At 41.2% G+C, this 15,339-nt stretch overlaps 1 protein-coding gene across 1 annotated transcript in view; it reads right to left on the bottom strand.

The window, feature by feature from the left end:
* The window catches only part of LOC112215143 (receptor-type tyrosine-protein phosphatase N2-like), a 268,831-nt gene that overhangs the window by 228,333 nt on the left and 25,159 nt on the right, over positions 1-15,339 (bottom strand). The window contains exon 2 of the mRNA XM_024374097.2: positions 862-912. Coding sequence (XP_024229865.2) covers positions 862-912 — 51 coding nt within the window. The remainder of the gene's footprint in view (positions 1-861; positions 913-15,339) is intronic.

Raw genomic sequence — 15,339 nt, 5'->3', positions numbered from 1 at the left:
GGAATCAGGTGCCAAAAGCACCTAAAGGCCTCTCAGGCCGTGAGAAACAAGATTCTCTGGTCTGATGAAGCCAACATTGAACTCTTTGGCCTGAATGCCTAGCGTCACGTCTGGAGGAAACCTGGCACCATCCCTACGGTGAAGCATGGTGGTGGCAGCATCATGCTGTGGGGTATTTTTCAGCAGCAATGACTTGGAGACTAGTCAGGATTGAGGGAAAGATGAACGGAGCAAAGGATAAAGAGATCGTTGATGAAATCCTGCTCAGACTAGGGTGAAGGTTTACCTTTCAACAGGACAACGACCCTAAGCACACAGCCAAGACAACGCAGGAGTGGCTTCGGGACAAATCTCTGAATGTCCTTGAGTGGCCCAGCCAGAGCCTGGACTTGAACCCGATCTAACATTTCTGGAGAGACCTGAAAAAAGTGGTGCAGCGACGCTCCCCATCCAACCCGACAGAGCTTTAGAGGATCTACAGAGAAGAATGAGAGAACTTCCCAAATACCGGTGTGCCAAGCTTGTAGCATCATACCCAAGAAGACTCGAGGCTGTAATCGCTGCCAAGGGTGCTTCAACAAAGTACTGAGTAAAGGGTCTGAATACTTATGTGATAGTTCAGTTGTTGTTTAATTTATAGATTTGAAAAGATTTCTAAAAACCTGTTTTTTTGCCATATGGGCCCTGGTCAAAATTAGTGCAACATAAAGGGAATAGGGTGCCATTTGAGTGTTTTAGAATAGTGTATGTGAGTCAATCGATTTGATACCATCACTGAAGGGCTACTGTATAATGAGGGTGGTGGGCAATTGGTTGATAGTCACTTTTTAGATGCGAATCCTATGAAGCTGGTTGGCTTACCGTTAGCGCAGAACTCGTAAGGTGTACAGAGCTCATCCTCAAACAGGCAACCTGAAACAGATAGAGAAATGAAAACTTAAAAAACACAATTTACAACACATCACAATCATACTCAAAGGGACAATACACCGAACGCTGATGATGTGGACGTCGATGAAGGCAGCCCCCCCCCGCACCTCTCTGATTCAGAGGGGTTGGGTTAAATGCGGAAGACTCATTTCGGGTTGAATAGATTCAGTTGTGCAAATGACTAGGTATCCCCTTTCCCGTCCCTATGCTAATCTCTGTCATCTCTATTCAATCGAAATGTCCCCGTTAATAAGGGTCAAGGAGTGAGATAAAACGATAAAAAAGGCAACATTAACAACAACACTGGTTGTACATCAGGGCTCTTCACATAACCACATTTGAGGAGTACAGAGGCACACAGCACTATCATGTGCCATTGGCTCTATGCCAGTGTGTTCCAAGAGCACCAGCTGCCAGCCACGGCTCCACACTTTTCAGTGTTAAATTAACACACTGCTTAGTGTAAAGCCTTGTTTGCTTATTTCCCAGAGTGCCTTGCCTCTCAAGTGAATTCTAAAGTAACCACCCATGACTCTTATTTTTTTGTGATGTGGTTATTACTGACAATAAGCACATGGCTGAGCTCTTTAATCAACACTTCATTAAGTCAGGATTTCTATATGACTCAACCATGCCTTCTTGCCCATCCAACATTTCCTCATCTCCCACCCCTTCTAATGTGACTATCCCTGATGCTTCTCCCTCTTTTTCCCGTTTCCACTCTTTTTCCCTGCTACAAAGTTTCTCCCTGCAGGGAGTCACTGCAGAGTCCGAGGTGCTAAAAGAGATCCTGAAACTTCACCCTAAAAAAAAACATCTGGGTCAGATGGTTTAGCCCCTTTCTTCTTTAAGGTTGCTTCCCCTATTATCGCCAAGCCTGTCTCCAACCTTTTTAACCTGCCTCTACTTTCTGGGGAGGTTCCCATTGCTTGGAAGGCAGGCACGGTTTGTACTTTATTTAAAGGCGGAGATCAAGCTGATCCTAAGTTATAGGCCTATTTCTATTTTGCCCTGTTTATCAATAGTGTTGCAAAAAATTGTCAATAATAAACTGACTGGCTTTCTTGATGTCTATAGTATTCTCTCTGGTATGCAATCAGGTTTCTGCTCAGGTTATGGATGTGTCACTGCAACCTTCAAGGTCCTCAATGATGTCACCATTGCCCTTGATTCTAAACAATGTTGTGCTGTTGTTTTTGTTGACTTAGCCAAAGCTTTTGATACGGTAGACCATTCCATTCTTGTGGGCTGGCTAAGGAGTATTTGGGGTCTCTGAGGGGTCTTTGGCATGGTTTGCTAACTACATCTCTCAAAGAGTGCAGTGTTTAAAGTCAGAAAATCTGCTGTCTCAGCCACTGCCTGTCACCAAGGGAGTACCCCAAGGCTCGATCCTAGGCCCGATGCTCTTGTCAATTTACATCAACAACATAGCTCAGGCAGTAAGAAGCTCTCTCATCCATTTATATGCAGATGATACAGTGTCATACTCAGCTGCCATCTCCCTGGATTTTGTGCTAAATACTCTACAACAAAGCTTTCTTAGTGTCCAACAAGCTTTCTCTACCCTTAATCTTGTTCTGAACACCTCCAAATCAAAGGTCATGTGGTTTGGTAAGTAGAATGCCCCTCTCCCCACAGTTATGATTACTACCTCTGAGGGTTTAGAGCTTGAGGTCACCTCATACAAGTACTTGGGAGTGTATCTAGACAGTGCACGGTCCTTCTCTCAGAACATATCAAAGCTGCAGGCTAAGCTTAAATCTAGACATGGCTACCTCTATCGTAATTGTTCCTTTTTCACCCCAGCTGCCAAACTAACCCTGATTCAGATGACCATCCTACCCATGCTAGATTACGGAGACATCATTTATAGATGGGGCTCTCGAGCAGCTAGATGTTCTTTACCATTCGGGCCATCAGATTTGCCACCAATTCGCCTTATAGGACACATCTCTTCACTCTACACTCCTCTGTAAACTGGTCATCCTGTCGCAAGATCCACTGGTTGATGCTTATTTATAAAAACCTCTTAGGCCTCACTCCCCTCTATCTGAGATATCTACTGCAGCCCTCATCCTCCGCATACAACACCCTTTCTGCCAGTCACATTTTGCTAAAGGTCCCCAAAGCACACACATCCCATGGGGCGGCAGGGTAGCCTAGTGGTTAGAGCGTTGGACTAGCGTTGGTAGGCTGTCATTGTACATAAGAAATTGTTGTTAAGTGACTTGCCTAGTTAAATAAAGGTTAAATAAATAAATAAAATACAAATCATGTTGAGAGCCTAGTTTTACTCTCATCTGTCTACAGTAGGAATTTGACAACTTGATAATGATGGCAATGTTGTTTCCTACTAAATATTTGCTTACTTTAGCAATGTCACCCTATATCAAGGACACTGTAGTGTAAACAGTCATTAGCCTCCGTCCAGAATGACCTCCCCCTAGGAAACAGGTGCATGGCAGAATGGACTGAGTAGGAGGAGAAGCCTTGGACAGAATACTTTCAGGCTAGGGTCCTTTTTTCACACTCGGGACTCTCAGGCCCTGAAGCCAGAATATGCATATAATTGGTACCATTAGAAAGAAAACACTGAAGTTTGTAGAAATGTTAAAATAATGTAGAAGACTATAACACAATCGATACGGTAGGAGAAAATCCAAAGAAAAACAACCAGATTTTTTTTTGAGAGCCCATGCTCTTACAATGGAAAGTATAGGGAAATAATTCAATCTAGCTCCCAGTATGCAATTCCTATGGCTTCCACAGGGTTTCAGCACTCTATGTTCAAGGTTTCAGGTTTGTTTCTTCCAAAACGAGTAAGAATAATGAGTTTTAGTACTGGGACACACTATTGGGAATTTGTGTATGCGCGCGCTATGAAGACAAGACGCACCTGCTAATATTGTTTTCCTACTGAACATACTTCTTTCCGAATGAAATATTATAGTTTGATTAGGTTTTAGCGTATCTGAAGAGTCAATAGAAACATTGACTTGTTTTAAGAAAGTTTAGCGGTAGATTTGTGGATTCCTTTCTCTGCATGTTGAACTAGTGGATTACTCAAATCGATGGCGCCAACTAAACAGACTTTGGGGATATAACAAAGGATTTTTTAACACTAAATGTTACAGCTGGGACCCTTTGAATGACAAAATTAGAGCAAGATGTTCAAAAATAAGTGAATATTTAATCGCTTTTTGTGAATTTATGAAACCTGTGCCGGTGGAAAAATATTTAGCCATTATGTCACTGTAATGGTTAATGTAAATCGGACAGTGCAGTGAGATTAACAAGAATTTAAGCCTTCAACTGATATAAGACACTTGTATGTACCTACATGTTTAATATCCATAATTTTTCTGATCATTTATTTGAATTGTGCCTAGCCTTAAGTTAAGAAAACGAATGGGCGTCATCTATATCTATATATACAGTGCCTTGCGAAAGTATTCGGCCCCCTTGAACTTTGCGACCTTTTGCCACATTTCAGGCTTCAAACATAAAGATATAAACTGTACTTTTTTGTGAAGAATCAACAACAAGTGGGACACAATCATGAAGTGGAACGACATTTATTGGATATTTCAAACTTTTTTAACAAATCAAAAACTGAAAAATTGGGCGTGCAAAATTATTCAGCCCCCTTCGGTTAATACTTTGTAGCGCCACCTTTTGCTGCAATTACAGCTGTAAGTCGCTTGGGGTATGTCTCTATCAGTTTTGCACATTGAGAGACTGAAATTTTTCCCCATTCCTCCTTGCAAAACAGCTCGAGCTCAGTGAGGTTGGATGGAGAGCATTTGTGAACAGCAGTTTTCAGTTCTTTCCACAGATTCTCGATTGGATTCAGGTCTGGACTTTGACTTGGCCATTCTAACACCTGGATGTGTTTATTTTTGAACCATTCCATTGTAGATTTTGCTTTATGTTTTGGATCATTGTCTTGTTGGAAGACAAATCTCCGTCCCAGTCTCAGGTCTTTTGCAGACTCCATCAGGTTTTCTTCCAGAAATGGTCCTGTATTTGGCTCCATCCATCTTCCCATCAATTTTAACCATCTTCCCTGTCCCTGCTGAAGAAAAGCAGGCCCAAACCATGATGCTGCCACCACCATGTTTGACAGTGGGGATGGTGTGTTCAGGGTGATGAGCTGTGTTGCTTTTACGCCAAACATAACGTTTTGCATTGTTGCCAAAAAGTTCAATTTTGGTTTCATCTGACCAGAGCACCTCCTTCCACATGTTTGGTGTGTCTCCCAGGTGGCTTGTGGCAAACTTTAAACAACACTTTTTATGGATATCTTTAAGAAATGGCTTTCCTCTTGCCACTCTTCCATAAAGGCCAGATTTGTGCAATATACGACTGATTGTTGTCCTATGGACAGAGTCTCCCACCTCAGCTGTAGATCTCTGCAGTTCATCCAGAGTGATCATGGGCCTCTTGGCTGCATATCTGATCAGTCTTCTCCTTGTATGAGCTGAAAGTTTAGAGGGACGGCCAGGTCTTGGTAGATTTGCAGTGGTCTGATACTCCTTCTATTTCAATATTATCGCTTGCACAGTGCTCCTTGGGATGTTTAAAGCTTGGGAAATCTTTTTGTATCCAAATCCGGCTTTAAACTTCTTCACAACAGTATCTCGGACCTGCCTGGTGTGTTCCTTGTTCTTCATGATGCTCTCTGCGCTTTTAACGGACCTCTGAGACTATCACAGTGCAGGTGCATTTATACGGAGACTTGATTACACACAGGTGGATTGTATTCATCATTATTAGTCATTTAGGTCAACATTGGATCATTCAGAGATCCTCACTGAACTTCTGGAGAGAGTTTGCTGCACTGAAAGTAAAGGGGCTGAATAATTTTCACGCCCAATTTTTCAGTTTTTGATTTGTTAAAAAAGTTTGAAATATCCAATAAATGTCATTCCACTTCATGATTGTGTCCCACTTGTTGTTGATTCTTCACAAAAAAATACAGTTTTATATCTTTATGTTTGAAGCCTGAAATGTGGCAAAAGGTCGCAAAGTTCAAGGGGGCCGAATACTTTCGCAAGGCACTATATATTTAGAGACAGCTTTTTTACATTTATTTCAGGTACATCATTAAAAATGTAACATTCTCTTGGTCAAATTTGATTAGAGTCACACAATGCACTAATAGCTATTTAATAGTCAGGGGAGTGCCATTCCACAAAGGGACATAATCACAAAGCCATTATGTAGCTCTGCTTTCAGGGACAAAGACACACACACATACAGTTTTTCTCTTTCACACCAAATGACTCCAGCTGTTCAGCAGTGGCGGTCGGTGTTGTTTAAGATGGAGGATGATTTTTTTTTTATATACATGGCCTTATTTTTATTACAGCATGTTGGATGACTGTCATTCCTATTCCACTCACCCAGTTCAATGTAACAGCGATAGGTTTAGGATACTACATGATACTCTAATGTTCCCTATACCCATCATGAGGTTGCTACAACCTAGCCTATGAATGAAAGTTTACAACGTAGGTGCACACATGTCGAGAGAATTGAGGTGACAGATAGACACATGGACAGACAGTGACACATTAAACACCGCCTTGCACACTCTTGCCTGCATCTAGCTGATATACAGTAGGGTGTAATCATTAGTCCAACAGTTGCAAACAAGAGTTTCTATTGGTCAAATTAAGGTAGGTTTTCCATGTTTCCTTCTGTTTTCTTCCGTTTAAGAAATGTTGTTGATTTATTACTATAATTGTTTTTACCCCCTTTTTTTCCTCACAATTTAGTGGTATCCTATTGGTAGTTACAGTCTTGTCTCATCGCTGCAACTCCCATACAAACTCCGAAAAACAACCCAACCAAGATGCCCTGCTTCTTGACACAATGCCCACTTAACCCGGAAGCCCGCCACACCAATGTGTCGGAGGAAACACCGTACACCTGGCGACTGTGTCAGCGTGCACTGCGCCCGGCCTGCCACTGGAGTCGCTAGTGCTTCATGGGACAAGGACATCCCCTGCCGGCCAAAACCTCCCCTAACCTGGACGATGCTGGGCCAATTGTGTGCCGCCCCATGAGTCTCCCGGTCACGGCCGGCTGCGACAGAGCCTGGACTCAAACCCACAATCTTTAGTGGCACAGCTAGCACTGCGATGCAGTGCCTTAGACCACTGTGCCACTCGGGAGGCAACTGAATGACTACACTTCCATAGCAGCCACATTATATTCCTTCTCACATCTATGTGCTCTCCTCCACTCACCTTTTCCCTTTGCTTGTAGACTCCAATGCACAACACATCAGCTGTATGTGACCAGGCAAAAAAAAAACTTTCCAAGCCAAAACATATGATAACCGCTTCACACAGCCTACATCATTGTCACCATATTAGCTAAAGTAACATCATAGTCAACATAGCTAATAGAAATAAGGTGTTAGTAAACCTGCTACAATCACGCAGTAATGTTACAGTCTACAGTCAGTAAGCAGTTTAGCACTTACACCCATGGGCCCCGTGGCAATAAAATAGTCAAACCAAAAGCTTACCTTGACTTGGAAGAGTTCCAGTGTTGTGTTCAATACTCATAGCCAGCTAGCTAACATAGCAATCCTCAGTTTGAGTAGGGTGTTTGAGTAGGCTAAACTAGCTAGCTGCATTTGCTTGCTAAGTAAGTGAAACTGAAAATGAAAACAATTTAATCTCTCGCTCTCTCTAGCTTCTCCTTCATTTTAGAAGAAATTAACTTGTTTAAAACTGTTCAACTATTGTCTTTCTCTCTCTTTGACTCAACTACTCACTACATTTTATGCATTGCAGTGCTAGCTTATGCTTTTAGCACTAGATTCATTCTCAGATCATTTGATTGAGTGGACAACATGTCAGTTCATGTCTTCCAGAAGTTGTCATAATTACTGTGTAAGTCTATGGAAGGGGATGAGAACCAAGATCCTCCTAGGTTTTGTATTGAAATCAATGTACCCATAGGAGGACAGAAGCTAGCTGTCCATTGTGCTACCCTACAGAGTGCTGTTGAGAATACTGTAGACCTTAATTGCAAAAAGTGGGTTTTCCATCAATTATTTGCTGCAGTGAATATATTTAGTATAGTGTTATAGTGTTAAATGTTTTAAAATGGCTATTTCTATGAAATTCACTGAGGAGGATGGTCCTCCCCTTCCTCCTCTGAGGAGCCTCCTCCACTGCTGTCCAGATATATAAAAGCCTGAGGAAAGACTGTCACTCAACTGTCAAGTGCCTTCAAAATTGCACCCAAGGCTTCCCTTAGCCACTCCATACTCAATCTTCCACATCTCAACTCTCCGCAATGTTGCAAACCCTTCAGACTGAACCAACTTCACAAAGCATCTCAGAGTAGGAGCGCTGACTTAGGATCAAGTCCCCCCTGTATGTAAACCGATCCTAGAAGAGCACTGAGAAGATTTGTGAAAACTGACCAATATCCCTGAGATGTGTCCGAAATGTAGCCTATGCATTTTGAACGCAACACGGACCATGCGTCAGTGCTTCAAGACCCTCAACAAACCATGCGATGTCCTCTTCATTATGTTCCTCACCGCTTGGCAATTACTGTCAGTGCCCTTAACTTTACCACCTAATCACTCCACCAACTACTTCATTCATCATGTTGTCTCTGAGGGCTTGTCAGCTCTCAATATTAATTAATGCCTTCAATTGAATGAATTGTCCGCCGTGTGTGTGTGTGTGTGTGTGTGTCTGTGTGTGTGTGTGTGTGTGTGTGTCCAATAGTACTGAGTGAATGTGAGATGGGCAGGACATCCAATTGATAACGCCACCGTCGCCACTTCTCCACTCCCGGAGGCGGCGGCAGCGATTATTAAAATGGACTTGTAATTCGGGGTAATGCAATCGGGGAAGATAATGTTGATTACCTCAGGACCCAAAAAATGCTAAATGTATCGTGTGGTTATCATCAGGTATCTGAGGAGAGAAAATCTTCAGAGAGAAACTCATATCTAAATTAAACATCCATATTACAACACATTACTATTTGTTATCTTGTAAAGGAGCACTAACTGATCAGAACTATCACAGATAGGGGTATATCAAACATGGAACACACACAGCAACAAGGATTTGTACTTGCTTGGATAACACAGTCTAGTTTTATTTTTTTTACTTTAGGAGTAGCCTCAGCATTTAGGAGTAGCCTCAGCATTTAGGAGTAGCCTCAGCATTTAGGAGTAGCCTCAGCTATCCGGCTTCTGAAAGGTTCCAAGAATTGTGTGAGGGTTTGGATTGGGTGGATTTCTCAATCCCCTTCTCTGACCTTTGTATTGGGCATTTTAATGGTGAGAAATGTCTCAGTCCCTGGAGAAAAAATGTTGTGCTATACAGGAGCACGAGTACAGGATATCAATCAGCTGCTCCCAAACATTGCATCGGGAAATTGAGTCTATCATAGTTCATGTGGGATTCAATGACATTATGAAAGACAGCTCAGAACAGCTAATGATGGATTTTAAAGATCTGATTGGGTCTCAGCTTGACACCAACAAACACCCAATAATATCTAGCCCTGTGCCCTCCCTAAATTGTGGCATTGAATGTTTCAGCAGGCTTTTAGCCTTTTAGTTCTTGGATCCTTTCATAACATTATAAGGCTGCATAGTCACTTTAACCATATCTACATGTACATACTACCTCAATCAGCCTGATTAACCGGTGTCTGTTTGTAACCTCGCTACTTTTATAGCCTCGCTACTGTATATAGCCTGTCTTTTTACTGTTGTTTTATTTCTTTACTCACATATTGTTCACCTCACACCTTTTTTGCAATATGGTTAGAGCCTGTAAGTAAGCATTTCACTGTAAGGTCTACACATGTTGTATTCGGTGCACGTGACAAATAAACTTTGATTTGATTTGAGACAATGAATCTAGCCCAGTTAAACAAATCCCTACCATTTTGTCACCAAGTTGTCATAATGCTTCAGCAAATGTACATTATCCCATGGGCATTGGTAGACACAATGTAAGTAACCTAATTTATGTCCCTCTAAGTGCCCTGAATGCCTGTGATGATCCTACAGCTATTGTATGCAGTAATCATGTGTCTATGAACAAGACTTATACTGTTAGCACTGAGGCGGTGTGCCCTGGTAAGAAGTCCACTGTGTGCAGCTCACCCTGTACTAACAGAAATAACGTGAGCATGTCTACTTCTGCTAAACTTCTCAGTAAAGCAATGAAAACAATCAAACACCCCAGCAAAGTGCTAAAAAAATTGCCAACGTTAACATATGTTGCTTATTAAGAAACAAAGATCATGAAATCAATAATTTGCTAGAAACAGATTAAATTCATATTCTGACATTGTCCGAACGTCACTTATATAATACCTTTGATACAGTGGTAGCAACACATGGTTATAACATCTACAGAAAATACAGAAATCCCAATGGTGGAGGCATTGCTGTTTATATTCAAAACCACATTCCTGTAAAGCTTATAGAGGATCTGATGTTAAATAATGTTGTGGTAATATGGCTACAGGTTTATCTGCCTAACCTAAAGCCCATTATTGTGGGAAGCTGCTATAGAACACGAAGTGCTAACAGTCAGTATCTGGATAACATGTGTGAAATGCTTGATAGTGTACAGTATGTGATCAACAGACATTTTCTGTGTAATTTAAATATTGACTGGCTTCAAATTGTAACCAGGGCCTGCAACCTGGTTCAGGTTACCAGTCAACCTACCAGGGTAGTTACAAACAGCACAGGAATAAAATCGTCAATGTGTATTGATCACATCTTTACTAATGTTGCAGAAATTTGCTTTAAAGCAGTATCCAAATCCATCTGATGTAGTGATCACAATATAGTAGCCATATGTAGGAAAACCAAAGTTCCAAAGGCTGGGTCTAATATGGTGTATAACAGGTCAGACAACAAGTTTTGTAGTGATTCCTATTTTGTTGATGTAAATAATATTTGTTGGTCTGTGGTGTGTAATGAGGAGCAACCAGATGCTGTACTTGACACATTTATGAAATTGCTTATTCCAGTTACAAATAAGCAATAACCCATTAAGACAATTACTGTAAAAACAGTTAAATCCCTCTGGACTGATGAGGAATGGAAACATTTTATGGTTGAGAGGTATAAAGCAAAAGGAATGGCAAATAAATATGTCTGCACAAACGACTGACAAACATACTGCAAATTGAGAAATCATGTGACTAAACTAAAATAAGAAGAAACTATACTATGAGACAAAAAAATTATTATGTAAAGAATGACAGTAAAAAAAAGCTTAAATGAAATGTTGGGCAAAAAGGCAAACTCAGCTCCATCATTCATTGAATCAGATGGCTCATTCATCACAAAACGCACTGATATTGGCATTAATTTTTTTGAATGGGCAAGATTAGCGAACTTAAGTATGAAATGCCAGCAACCAAACGTTGACACTACACGTCCAAGTATAACTGATCAAATTATGAAAGACAAGTATTGTAATTTTGAATTCCGTTAAAGTAAGTGTGGAAGAGGTGAAACAATTATTGTTGTCTATCAACAATGACAAGCCACCAGGGTCTGACAACTTTGATGGAAAACGAGAGCGGACAATATTGCCACTCCTATTCAATCTAAGCCTACTAGAACGTGTGTGCCCTCAAGTCTGGAGGGAAGCAAAAGTAAATCCGCTATCCAAGAATTGTAAAGCCCCCTTTATTGGCTCAAATAGCTGACCAAATAGTCTGTTGCCAACCCTTAGTAAACTTTTGAAAAAAATTGTTTTGACCAGATACACTGCTACTTTACTGTAAACAAATGGACAACAGACTTTCAGCATGCTTATATGGAAGGACATTCAACAAGCATGGCACTTACACAAATGACTGATGATTGGCTGAGAGAAATTGAAAATATAAAGATTGTGGGTGGGCCTAAGGCACTGCATCGCAGTGCTTGAAGCGTTACTTCAAACCGGGTTCGATCCCAGGCTGTGTCACAACGGGCTGTGACCGGGAGTTCCATAGGGCAGTGCACAATTGGCCCAACGTCGTCCGGGTTAGGGGAAGGTTTGGCAGGGGGGGCTTTACTTAGCACATCGCCCTCTAGCGACTTCTTGTGGTGGGCTGGGCACCTGCAGGCTGACTTCAGTTGTCAGTTGAACAGTGTTTCCTCCGACACATTGGTGCAGCTGTCTTCCGGGTTAAGCTGTCAGGTGTTAAGGAGCGTGGTTTGGAGGGTCATGTTTCGGAGGACGCGTAACTTGACCTTTGCCTCTCCCAAACCCGATGAGACAAGATCATAATTGGGGAGAATATTATTTTTTTTTAAATATTGGGGGAGCTGTTTCGTTAGACTTCAGTGAGGCTTTTGACGTTATCGATCATAGTCTGCTGATCGAAAAACACATGTGTTATGGCTTTACACCCCCTGCTATATTGTGTATAAAGAGCTACCTGTCTAACATAATACAGAGGGTGTTCTTTATTGGAAGCCTCTCCAACATAATCCAAATAGAACAAGGAATTTCCCCAGGGCAGCGGTCTAGGCCCCTTATTTTTATCAATCTTTACTAATGACACTGGCTTTGAATAAAGCCATTGTGTCTATGAATGCAGACGACTCAACACTATACACATCAGCTACTACAGCAAGTGAAATCACTGCAACACTTAACAAAGAGCTGCAGTTAGTTTCAGAATGGGTGACAAGGAATAAGGAAAAATAAACTAAAAGCATTGTATTTGGGACAAATCATTCACTAAACCTCAACTACATCTTGTAATAAATAATATGGAAATTGAGCAAGTTTGGGTAACCCTGGATTATAAACGGTCATGGTCAAAACATGTTGATACAACAGTAGCTAAAATGGAGAGAAGTCTGTCCAAAATAAAGTGCGGCTCTGCCTTTTTAACAACACTATCAACAAGGCAGGTCATACAGGCCCGAGTTTTGTTGCACCTGGACTACTGTTCAGTCGTGTGGTCAGGTACCGCAAAGATGGACCTTGGAAAATTAGAAAATGGCTCAGAACAGGGCAGCACGGCTGGCCCTTGGGTGTACACGGAGATCAAACATTAATAATTTGCATGCATATCTCTCATGGCTCAAAGTGGAGGAGATAGTGACTTCATCACTACTTGTTTTTGTGAGAAGTGTTGACATCCTGAATGCACAGAGGTGGCTGTTTAAACTACGAGCACACAGCTCGGTCACCCATCCATACCCTACATGACATGCCACCAAAGGTCTCTTCACAATCCCCAAGGCAAGAACAGACTATGGGAGGTGCACAGTACTAAATAGACCCATGGCTACATGGAACTCTATTCCACATCAGGTAACTGATGCAAGCAGTAGAATCAGATAAGAGTGTAGAGTAAGGGGACAGTGACGAGACACACACACAGGCTTGAGGGCACACACAATGTTTTTTGAAAAGTGTTATGAAGTGTAATGTCATGTAATATTTTTAATTGTATGTAACTGCCTTAATGTTGCTGGACCCCAGGAAGAGTAGCTGCTGCCTTGGCAGTAGCTAATGGGGATCCTTAATAAATACAAATACAAATTTAGGAGTAGTCTCAGCATTTAGGAGTAGCCTCAACATTTAGGAGTATCAGCATTTAGGAGTAGTCTCAGCATTTAGGAGTGTGTACAGTGGTGTAAAGTACTTAAGTATAAATACTTGAAAGCACCACTTAAGTAGTGTCTGTACTTAAACTATTTATGTTTTTGACAACTTTTACTTTAGTTCACTACATTCCTAAAGAAAATGATGTACTTTATTCTCCATACTTTTATCCTGACACCCAAAATGACTCGTTACATTTTGATTGCTTAGCAGGACAGGAAAATGGTGTAATTCACACACTTATCAAGAGAACATCCCTGGTCATCCATACTGCCTCTGATCTGGAGGACTCAATAAACACATGCTTTGTTTGTAAATGAGTACCTAGTGTTGGTGCGTGCCGTACGTGCCTGTAGTTATCCGTAAATAAAAAGAAAAAAAGAAAATGGTGCCATCTGGTTTGCTTAAGATAAGTAATTTGAAATTATTTATACTTTTACTTTTGATACTTAAATATATTTTCGAAATAACATTTACTTTTGATATTTAAGTATATTTATAACCAAATACTTTTAGACTTTTACTCAAGTAAGATTTTACTGGGTGACTTTCACTTTTTCTTGAGACATTTTCTATTAAAGTATGACAATTGGCTACTTTTCCCACCACTGACTGTGTATGAGTCCTAACCAGGATTCTCAGGGTTCTCAGTAGGTGGTTTCATCTCCATTCCCCCAGGCTTGACTAACCACCTGTTAACACAGCGACCACAGCAACCAAATGGATACAGGTTCAAACCACATTGATTGTGTTGCTGTAGAATTTTATGAATGAGCAAACATTGATTGAGTCACTCATTTATACAGACTTCTCTCATTCACTTTTTCCAGGCTCCGACTTTGCTTGTGATAATCCAACACCAGACAGTACAGCAGTACATTATTATAACCTAATGCACCATTTATTTGCTGAACAGAATGTGCTTAACTGCAGGTAGGCTAAATGGAGCTGCAGCTGCTAAATATAGCTAGAGCCGGGTGACCTGATTTGCAGTGATATGTGGAGGATCAAGAAGAAGAGATCTGAACCAGACCGTGGTGTCCATATTAGGACAGCCTCAGTCTCAGCAGGACTTATTACAATCTGATTCCTAGGGTTTATGAGCTGTAGAATGTCATTTGAATCAATAATACATCTTCACATGGTTAATTATTAAGGCAGTATAATGACAGTCATAACATCGCCCAACTATGATTCCTCAACTAAATAAATCCCATAGAGCACTAACATGTTCACCAGACCAGATCTAAATGAATGGAAATAGCTCCGGAAGACACATCATGTATCGACTGAACACTTACAGGTGCTACTGCTCATGTGTTATTTAGAGAAACCGCCTATTAGCACACAGAGGGGTTTTCTTAAATCTATTATATTTCATTTATGTAAAAACTGGTGCTCTAGATAAGACCTCACATCATGAGCGCCACAATCTCCGCAGCTGTTTGGCAAAGAAAGGTGCTCTCCCTAGATGCTCCCCTGCCTTGCTTCATCACCACCTGCTGTGGTGGTCCCTGCCAGCATGTTCTGTGTAAGGACACACAGGAAATGTGCAGGTGTTTAAGTCTCTGTGTTGAGGTAAAAAGTGTTATATCTGTGTGTTGATTCTGGTGGGGTTAACACTAGTGGGATTGAACTTGACACCACTTGCAGGGAATGCATTAAATTAAGTGTTATTTGAATCACAGTGGGATCAACGCTGTTTGGTGTTGTTGTTACTTCACGGTGTTGATTTCATTACCTTTAACGCTCTCAGAGTGAAAAACAACATGGGAGGGGC

Source organism: Oncorhynchus tshawytscha, linkage group LG16 (genome assembly GCF_018296145.1).
Source record: "Oncorhynchus tshawytscha isolate Ot180627B linkage group LG16, Otsh_v2.0, whole genome shotgun sequence".
NCBI lineage: Eukaryota > Metazoa > Chordata > Actinopteri > Salmoniformes > Salmonidae > Oncorhynchus > Oncorhynchus tshawytscha.
Note: the sequence above shows the minus strand (reverse complement) of the source record. Positions and strands in the feature narration are given on the sequence as shown.